Source organism: Aethina tumida, chromosome 7 (assembly GCF_024364675.1).
Source record: "Aethina tumida isolate Nest 87 chromosome 7, icAetTumi1.1, whole genome shotgun sequence".
In the NCBI taxonomy this organism is placed as follows: domain Eukaryota; kingdom Metazoa; phylum Arthropoda; class Insecta; order Coleoptera; family Nitidulidae; genus Aethina; species Aethina tumida.
The window spans coordinates 4009211-4019767 of NC_065441.1; the positions used below are offsets into that span (position 1 = coordinate 4009211).

The 10557-nt window shown below is 30.5% G+C and overlaps 1 protein-coding gene and 1 long non-coding RNA gene across 2 annotated transcripts; both read left to right on the top strand.

Moving 5' to 3' along the window:
• Positions 1 to 9004: 9004 nt before the first annotated feature.
• On the top strand, positions 9005 to 9552 carry LOC109598111 (uncharacterized). Its single transcript, XM_020013947.2, has one exon. The coding sequence runs from the start codon at positions 9184 to 9186 to the stop codon at positions 9460 to 9462; it is 279 nt and encodes a 92-aa protein (XP_019869506.1). The 5' UTR covers positions 9005 to 9183; the 3' UTR covers positions 9463 to 9552.
• Positions 9553 to 9709: 157 nt separating this feature from the next.
• Positions 9710 to 10553, top strand: LOC126266294 (uncharacterized). The gene is made up of 2 exons (XR_007548709.1): positions 9710 to 10107; positions 10221 to 10553. It is a non-coding gene; the product is annotated as an uncharacterized LOC126266294 (long non-coding RNA).
• The last annotated feature ends 4 nt before the right edge of the window (positions 10554 to 10557 follow it).

A 10557-nucleotide genomic window follows, 5' to 3' on the forward strand; every position in this document is an offset into this window, starting at 1 on the left:
CAGCTTATGTTCTAAAAGATGAAGATGTCTGTCTCTTATTGTTGAATCGCCCTTTTTTTGCTTAATTTGAATATAATACTCAAAATTTTAAAACAAGAATATATTTTTTTCCACGAATTCAAAACTTTTATGGTTTTTTAATCTTGATTTCAATTTTGGAAGAATTATGGTATCTAAATGGCTTAAAAATAAATATATAAAATATTTACTTTGTCTTTTTTAACAATAATTTTATGGGGATCGATATGCAGCAATTCAAATGTTCTTAATTTGAAAATCTGAATATAAAATTTATCCATTTTATTGAATATTTGATGAGTTGAATAATACAAATATTTTGATTAATAACTTTTATTCTCCAATTCAAATATTAATACAGTTTTAAATTAAATATCGAAAAATTTATTTAAGCATATCAATATACTTAAATATTGAATATTATACACTAATTCAAGTATTATAAATTTTCAATTAAAATAATGTATTATTTTAAAGGTAATTTAAGGTAAGTAAATATATTTAAAAATTGTATATATTATTGATATTATAAAATATGTGAATATTATATACATATTCGAATAATTGAATATTAAAATATTTTGAATTTTTATTTTTAAATACTAAATCAAAGATTTTCAAATTAAAAATAATTTAAGGTAAGTGTATTTGTAAATATATTTAAAAAATTAATATTTATTCAGTTAAGTAAAATATGTGAATATTGATTCAAGTATTTTCAAATGAAATAATAATTAAATTAAAAATAACATAAAGCTAATGTATAAATAAATATATTTATATATCAATATTCAATACGTATTCGCAGAACTGAATATTAAAATGAGTTTTATATTACGAACTAGACAATTTCAGATAAATTTAAAATAATTCAAGGCAAGAGTATACGGAATATTTTATATATAATCCAATATTGAATTATATACTCTAATTCAAGCTAAAAATAATTTAAAATAGGTATATAAAAATATTGAAATATTTATTTTTAAAACTCCTAGCTTAATATTTTTTCAGTTGGACGTTAAACAACAACAATACAAATATTCGATTAGTTCTATATTTAAAAAATACAAATTGGTAACATTTAAAATAGTTTTTCTCACTTAAGACTATTTATTCAATTGTCAACGATTCGTGGAGGAGAAGTAACACAAACGGGCCAGTTTCACACTCGATCGTCGCGTTAGTTTTATAATTAGAACACTCGGAAACCCTTTCCGGCACTTCGTGCTTTTGGTCGCGTTTTTCTCGTGTTATGACAAACGAATTTATGCGTGTTGAAAACACCGTAAACGCGTTCGGCTTCGACCAGTCAAATAAAAACGTCAGCCGAATATTAATTAAGGGATGAACCGTTATTAGTTACGATACATCTATTGAAAAAATAAAAAATAAAATGTGATCCGTCCGTAATATAAATTAATTAAACATCAAAATGGAACAGGAATGAAATAATAAATTTACCGAGTGAGCCGTCGTGATTCAATTTTATTCGAGACGAATTTCCTACGTTTGAGTCTCTATTAAATGATAATCGATTTAAGTGTTCGCAAAGTGTCTGTTGGTCTTTATGATTTTCGTTAATGGATCTCGTTACGTTTAAATTTACACCAGACAGTTAAATAAGATAAGTTGAAGTTATCGATTTGTTCTTTGAGTATTAAATCAATCGGTTCCTAGTTTGATATTGAACAACTGGAAGAAATACATTAGTGATTTTTATCGTTAACATTTAGGCAAAATGTTTCTGTAATCATTTAACCCACTCAAATTTAACGAGTTGAATTCCAGATGGTTAATCATTAATATAAATGCTGGTTTTTATCTTAAGTTTCAGGCATTTTTCTTGTTAATTTGGACAAACCTGTGATAAATTGAGCCTGTTAAGATGTACTACATTTTTAGCATCTTTGACACGTACTAATTAGTAACCACAAAATTATTGTACTGTGGTAATAGTAAAATATGTTCAGTTGACACCAAATGAATGAAATAATGTTTAGAAAAGTCTATACAAAAACACAGAACTAATTCATAGCTAATTGTGACTAATTAGTTTAAAGCCAGTGACAAATTGTACTAATTAACACAATGTTCTACTTGTAGTTTTGTAAAAACAGTGAAAATTATGACAGTGCCTTTATTTCCCTTTAAATTTACTATAATACATAATCTACATAATTTTTTGTTTTAAAGCGTCACAAAAATAAACCGACAAAAACACTTTTATCTTTGTGATGTGCCCGTTGTGTTTATAACCCCGACGGAAACACATGTTACCTTTTTAGTTTGGATAAATGTAGCCCGACAATTGTACTGTGAAAAAAAAAACTTTTGACGTCACTTATCTCGTGAAAACCCGCTTTTACGCTACGAAACAGCCGGAAGAATTAAAACGTGCGTTTGTTAGATGTTTTTTTAAAAAAATGGGGTTGTACAGTGTTTTTCACTTTTTTGAGCAGCAGGATTGATGTTGGAAGTACAACAAAAGTTACTCTTTATTACGGGGGGTTGAATTTCGAAAGGGATTCGACGGAATAACCGATGAAAAATGCTTTTGCATGCCCGTAACAATCGTACGGGTCTTTGTCGCTAATGTACGTATTGTTTTACTTGCTTTGTTGCGGCTTATGGGCTCTTACACCTGCTCCCTACTTATATAAATATAAATGAGACAGTTCAATCGTGATTTTGTAAAAAATTGAGCAATAATTATTAATAAATAGACAGACACCTTCATTTGCAAACTCCCTGCGGAAGACAAAACAAGACGGGAAACGTGAAAATTAAAATTCAAGGCACACTCGTCCGCCAGCTCCGAATCCAACTCAAATCGTCGGCGGGTCAACGAACAATTAACCGCGAATTTTTCACCAAAAATACCAAACTTTCACTAAACAATTTCAAAATAAAAAAAAAAAAAAAAATAACGTTGGCACAGGTCCACCGGACACATTTACACATTTCCCTCGGACGGTTTCTAATCGTTTCGCCACATGTTTTCGGTCGCGAGAAAAACACCGGGTCCGCGGCAAGTGAGACGGGACGTTGTCGACGACTAAAAACACGCACACACACGCGGACAACGCGGCACTTCTAAATTCACGTCGTGGATTTTGTGCATCCCGTTTCCCGGTGTCGTCGTCGTCGGCCATTAGACGAGATAATGCGTCTGGTGGGCTGTCGCACGATAACAAAACGTTTTAAGCGTTGTTTAGTACGGTCTAGGTGTGCATCTTTACAAAGTGGTTTCGGTTTTATTATGGGCTTCTTGAGGAGCAGCCACTTAAGAAATTATCGCGAAGTTGTTCCGCTGTAAAATATTGGGGAAACTTAATTGAAACTATTTAAAGTTTTTCTTGTTCAAAAATAAAAAAGTCTATTCCCAAACATAGAAGAAATTTTAATTAGTCGTACTGAAACTAGATGAAATGTTTAAAAATGAAAGATGTATATTAACGACTAAAGATTTCTGTAATTTTGTCTTCTTATTAGAAACCACCTTCATAAAATTAGTATACTTAAATTAACAAGAAATTTAATAAAAATGTAATTAAAATATCCAATATTGTAGCTTAAAGAAATTATTTTTGAAATGAATCAATTAGTTAATTAAATCTTTATATCGTATAATTATTATAAATTAGAAACATAAAAAATAATTAAAAAAAAAAAATGAAGATAAATTATTAAATATATTATTATGGTATTTATAATTTCTATAACTTTGTCTTTTCTATAGAAATAATAAATTAAAATTCATCCTTATTTTTTGTTTAATCTTTAATAAACTGCGGTAACAATAAAATTAAGATACCCAACGTTTCTAACAAAATGTAAAAATAAAGTTTATCACGTGATATTTCGAAATAGAAGTACAAATAAAGTTAACGATTTCGTTTGTAATACATTTTTTACGTAGCATAAACAATGAAAAACGCAAATAATGATTTAAGAAAAAAGGATTTTCAATTATTAAATAGATTATTATAGTATTAATAGTTTTAGAGTTACAGATTTCTATAACTTTGTCTTCTCGGTAGGAGAAAATGCACCCTTATTTTTTGATTAATCTTTAATAAACTGCGGTAACAATAAAATTAAGATACCCAAGGTTTCTAACAAAATGTAAAAATCAAGTTTATCACGTGATATTTCGAAATAAAAGTACAAATAAAGTTAACGATTTCGTTTGTAATACATTTTTTATGTAGTATAAACAATAAAAAAACACAAACAATGATTTAAGAAAAGAAGATTTTCAATTATTAAATAGATTATTATAGTATTAATAGTTTTAGAATTACAGATTTCTGTAACTTTGTCTTCTCGGTAGGAGAAAATGCACCCTTATTTTTTGTTTAATCTTTAATAAACTGCGGTAACAATAAAATTAAGATACCCAAGGTTTCTAACAAAATGTAAAAATCAAGTTTATCACGTGATATTTCGAAATAAAAGTAAAAATAAAGTTAACGATTTCGTTTGTAATACATTTTTTATGTAGTATAAACAATAAAAAAACGCAAATAATGATTTAAGAAAAGAGGATTTTCAATTATTAAATAGATTATTATAGTATTAATAGTTTTAGAATTACAGATTTCTGTAATTTTGTCTTCTCGGTAGGAAAAAATGCATTTTTTGTTTAATATTTAACAAATTATGGTAATAATAAAATTAAGATATACAACGTTTCTAACAAAAAGTGAAAATAAAGTTTACCTTATGATATGTTTTTATTAAGTATAAATAAGATAAGTAAAAAGACCATTTTCTAATAAAAGTACAAACCATAAAAAACCCAAATAATGATTTAAGAAAAAAGGATATTCAATTATTAAATAAATTTATATAGTATTAATAGTTTCAGAATTACAGATTACTGTAACTTTATCTTCACGGTAGGAATAGTAGATACAAATGTAACAAAATAATAAATTATAATAATTTAACCTAATTTTTCAACTAATCATTAATAAATTGTGGTAATAACAAAATTAAGATATTCAACGTTTCTAACCGAAAAGGTAAATAAAGTTTACCATGTGATATGCATTTTATGAAGTATAAATATAACAAATAAAAAAACCAAAAATACCAAAATAGAATACATAAATAATAATAAAAGAAATTAGGATATTAGATTATTGCAGTATTACTAGTTTTAAAATTACAGATTTCTGTAACTTCGTCTTCTCTCTATAATGAGTACAGAAAGTTTACAATTTTTTTATGTGATATATTTTATGTAAAATGAATAATGTAAATTAAAAAAAAATTGAGTGGAGAGGAAAGGGGAAAATATATAATTTAATTAATAAATAATTAGTTTCAATAGATTTAGAATTACAGATTTCACTAGAAACAGTACAGGTAACTCGTCATTTACTAAATTTTTCTTCTATAATTCGTTTTCCTAGGCAACACAAAATTAATAAAATAATAAGGAGTAATTCGTCGTTTGATAAATCTTTAATAAATAGTGGTGAAATAAAATTGTTAAAATATCCAACATTTCCAGCTAAAAGGGCAAAATAAATACATAAAACCGACACAGACACATAAAATTCGCGGTTGACGTCCCGTCCCGGTAAAATCAATGAACGAATTTGATTTAAACACCGACTTTATATCCATTTTTGACATTTATTCGGCCGTGAAACATCGAACACTTGATCCGACGTTCGTGTGTTCCGCCGGCCGAAGTGCTAAAACATGCTGCGGTTGCATTTTCACATTTTCCGCCGGCGGAAAACAGTTTTGCATGCAAAATTTACTAATTAGACATCCCGCTTAGTACTTACGACCGCGTAATTGATTTGTTTCGGGCCTCACCTGAAACAGAAACAAGTCACATTATTATCGAAGGTGGATGAGGATAAATTTGCGTGCAACGTAACAACATGAAATCCGAACGTATAAATCTACTTGATCCCGTGCATCTTTTCACCGGGACTCATCCCGTTCCGTCCTCGACTTTATGCTACGTATGTGCACTTTGTGCCGTGCATAAATCAAATTCGGGCTTACACTCGTGTACGTTTTAATTTAAAACTTGCGCGTGAGAAAAACTAGAAAAGTAATTTGGGACGACGCGTTCCCATTCCGTCGTATTTTATTATTCGGAATTCCTTTTTCGGGAATGCAGCGTTCACTTTTATTAAATATTTCTTTAGTGTATTTATTTCGTCGGGGAATTTTTTCTAGTTCATAAACGTAGTCTATAAATAATCGCTATTGTTACGTGCCAAGCGTCGCATCTTAAATCAGAATTCAAACGAGGATGATAATAAATAAAATGTTCAAAGAGGTGAAACCCGTAAAAATCCGTCGAAAATATCGTTATATTAAAAGCGATAAAGAAAATTTTACGCTAAAAATATAAATCGTTGCAGAGTTCTGTAGGTTGTTAAACAAACCGATGCTTGTAACTCACTTTAGCGAGACCGGCTCCTAAATTTATTATCTATAAACGGCTACGGATTCCGATACGTATTTCATTATTAAGCCCTTTCGATTTGCCGCGTGATAAAATTTAAGAGTTCACGTTTAATACGTTTGCACTGCAGGTTTTCATTTTTTGGTTACGTCTGTTTTCGTTTATTTATAAGGCAGTACATTGGTCAGTATTATCAATCTTTAGAAGCTTAAGACTTAAATTTAAGACACTACATCAGTCCAATCAATACCAAAAAACAACAGTAAAATATTGAGAAAGGGAATGTAAAGAAAGACCAAATCAGATGACCACTCCATTAAAAAGCCCTCCTTTTTATTCTGGAAAAGTCTTCTCTTTCGTTTACAACAGTAAAATGGTGGGTGGGAAAGTTTAAACGAGGAAGTGAATGGTCGTATAGGATAACCTCTCCAAAAATGGTTAAAAACATCCACAATATGGTCTTGGATGATCATTAACTAAAAATATGATTTAGTAGAAATTGTAGGCATTTCAAAAAGATGCTTTTTTAATAAACTTGGGAAAACGTTGTTTTCCTTATACGAATGAACATTTTTTTGAAAGGTCCTTGAACAAATATCAATATCAAAGACCAGGTTTCCCTTCTGGAGGAGTCTACTCATTCGTTTACAACAGAAAAATCATAGATGGGATAGTTTAAACGAGTCAGTGAAAGGTCAAATAAGATAACCACTGCAGAAAAACATTCACAATATTATCTTCATTAACATGATCATTAACTAAAAATGTGATCTAAAAGAAGTAGAAGGCATTTTTATAAACTTGAAAAGACTTGGTAATCCTTATGCTAATTAACATATGTTTGAAAAGCTTTATAATTAGTCAACCAATACTAAAAAAGTTAGTTTCTACTTAGGAGGAGTTTACTCTTTCGATTATATGAGTATAAAATATTGAGTGAAAATTTAAATGAAACATTGGATGGGTTAGGTTAGGTTATTTTAGTTTTAGTTTTGAACATGTTTTTGAAAGGTCCTTGAACAAATATCAATATCAAAGACCAGGTCTTCCTTCTGGAGGAGTCTGCTCATTCGTTTACAACAAAAAAATCATTGATGGGATAGTTTAAACGAGTCAGTGAAAGGTCAAATAAGAAAACCACTGCAGAAAAACATTCACAATATTATCTTCATTAACATGATCATTAACTAAAAATGTGATCTAAAAGAAGTAGAAGGCATTTTTATAAACTTGAAAAGACTTGGTAATCCTTATGCTAATTAACATATGTTTGAAAAGCTTTATAATTAGTCCAACCAATACTAAAAAAGTTAGTTTCTACTTAGGAGGAGTTTACTCTTTCGATTATATGAGTATAAAATATTGAGTGAAAATTTAAATGAAACATTGGATGGGTTTACCATACTAGAAGTGATTAAAAAAATTAAATTTTTACCGATACAAAAAAAATGGATGAAACATTTGTTGATAATTTTACATATGAGTCAAAAGAACAGTTAAAACATTGGACTAAAAGAGAAGTTGAAAGTGTCAATTTTTGAAAAACATATGGTAATATTCATTGAATATCTTCATAAATTTCAAAAAGGAAAAAACCATCAACAACTACGCATTAGTCCAAGCAGCGTTTGAGTGATGAAACTAAGAAAAATCAACTGCATTTGGCGAAAACGAAAGTATTGTTCTAACACGTCAATATATAAACGTTCAGATATTCGTTATTACAGATGAAATTCTTTTCCCAAGCACCCTAGACGACAGATATAGCCTCGCCAAACTATTTTTATATCCAAAATTGAGGAAATAACTCGATTCTAGATGATTTATAGTCAGTATAAAGGTGAATTTTGCAGTTGAGGTTGATATTTCTCAGTATAAATAGGGCTATTGGACCTCGGTGATACGTTGTAACTACTATATTTTTTGAGTTTTCTTTGTTAGGCACTTTTGGTCTGAGCTCGTACGTTGTTGTCAATGAAATTAAATATAAAGCTGTGCCGTTTCTCCGGACAAATGTGAAAAATGTTGTGGAGTGGAAGATGAATTTCCCAACGAACAATGTTAGTTGTGCCGCTACACAATTAGCACTGCAGTTGGAGTTCACTATTTGGGATTTTAAGTCCGTGATTAATAGAGTTTTAAAACAACAATCCGTTAGAAAAGAGGCGGGCACTAAATTAAAGTTAATTCGCATTTTCCAAGAGATTCGAATAAGAGAGTCGTTTTACAGTTTGCAAACATAATATGCAATAAATTTCATAACTCCGGGGAATATGAGTTTTACAAACGTTATTTATAGCTGCAGAAAATTGAAAGAAAATTCTCCTCCAAATGCATACGTTTGTGTTATATAATATCGAATCGATAGTAATTTATTGTTGCTCCGTTGCATGTACCAGTAAACACTTGTGTTTGTTTATTTTGTTCCGTTTACTTCAATTATTTTTTAATATTTCAGATCAAGATTGCTGTTTGGTCGCGTTGCCATGTAAAAAAACAATCGTAAAAATTTCTCAAGCAGGCGTTTAAAGTTTACCTCGGCGACGCACCAACAACGTACCACTCACAGTTCGTCCAGACCACAGAACCGATCTGTGCACTAAATGTCTCTGGGGTAAAAATCCAAGCCTTGGTTTTTTTTGAACAATTTTTCCAAAACCTGGTCGACAGTTAAGACGCAGTCAAATTGCAGTGATAACACGAACGATCCAGACTTGAATACCATGACCTCTACCAGCATCAACGTTGGATTCTCCGGGCAGCGTAACTCCAGTAGGGTACTGAGCCCGCCAGGCGGTCACAGCTCTATTTTCGGCACTCCTGAAGAAGTGGCGCAGAAACCCGAAGCCCCCACGGCCTGCGGAGAGGAACGGGAGCCGGTGAAGGCTGCCGAAGTAGCGGAACAGCCTGGAACTCCCGAGGAGAAGCCACCCGAGGTTGCAGTGAAGCCGCAGCCTCGAGCACGGGTGCCACCCGGCGGATATTCGTCAGGTCTTTGGTGATTGATTGCAGTTAGTTATAAATTGTTGTGTAAATATTACATCTACAACCATAGAAAAGCACAGTAGTATAATACAGTAGTACGCAGTATATTCCTGTCTTTCCGTCCTTTCCCCAGTCATTTTTATGGTGCATTTGGTGGGCCGTAAAATGTTCATTAAGATGCTACGTCTATTTATGTAAGTTTCAATAGTTCCAGCCATTAAGAACTTCATTTGCAATCAAGGTAAGTGAAAATGTCTTATTTTTGGTTAACATGTTGATGTCCTGTTTTAATGTCTAAACAAACGAGATGGATATCGGAAAATGATTAAGTAGAGAAAATGATTAATGACACGTTTATTTGAATAATCCAATTTAGATTGCAGATTTAGATTCAAGGGAAAATTGGCTTGATTCCAACTTGTATTTTCCAATATTTTCGATTCAAATGTTTAATATTCATCCCCTACAGATATAACATGTACGTCTCGTAACCAAAGGTTTTATCTATTTAACCATATTTTTATTCCACTAAAATCAATATTTTTAATAACAAAATTCACGCAGACCAAAATCAATCAAATAACTCATCCTAGATTAAATAAGATTTTAAAATATCTTCAATTTTTGACCAGTTATGTTTGAACATTTGAAGCTCTAGATGGGTCAGTAAATTAATTTTATTTCTTATATAATAGTCATTAAAATGAACATTTTGAACATCAATTTCTTGTAGACTTTACATTTTATTAGGCTCATTCTTAATTTATCTGTTTAGCACTGTAAAATTCCTCAAAGAAGACTTCTTGCCGGCATGTAACAGTAAAGGATATTTCTCCAGAGATTCCCAAAGAGAAGCTCATATTAATGGACTTTTTCAGTAGAAATCAGGATTCTTTTGTAGGTCTGGAGTCGAAATTTTAGTAGAAATCTGAATTGTGCAGAAAACTCAGCCAGATGTGAATCCGATGGGGCACGTGTGGGATATGCTACGTCAAGCAATTTTATGAAGACTAAAATCACCCACAACTCAGGAGCTATGTATTAATATTAGAATATCTGTGTTTATTTTAAATATTACAAATTTTAATAAACTACTTTTTTGGTTCTAGTTT

What these genes read in the sequence shown, in the direction of transcription:
- LOC109598111 (XM_020013947.2), top strand. Translation starts at nt 9,184, where the DNA reads ATGACCTCTACCAGCATCAACGTTGGATTCTCCGGGCAGCGTAACTCC.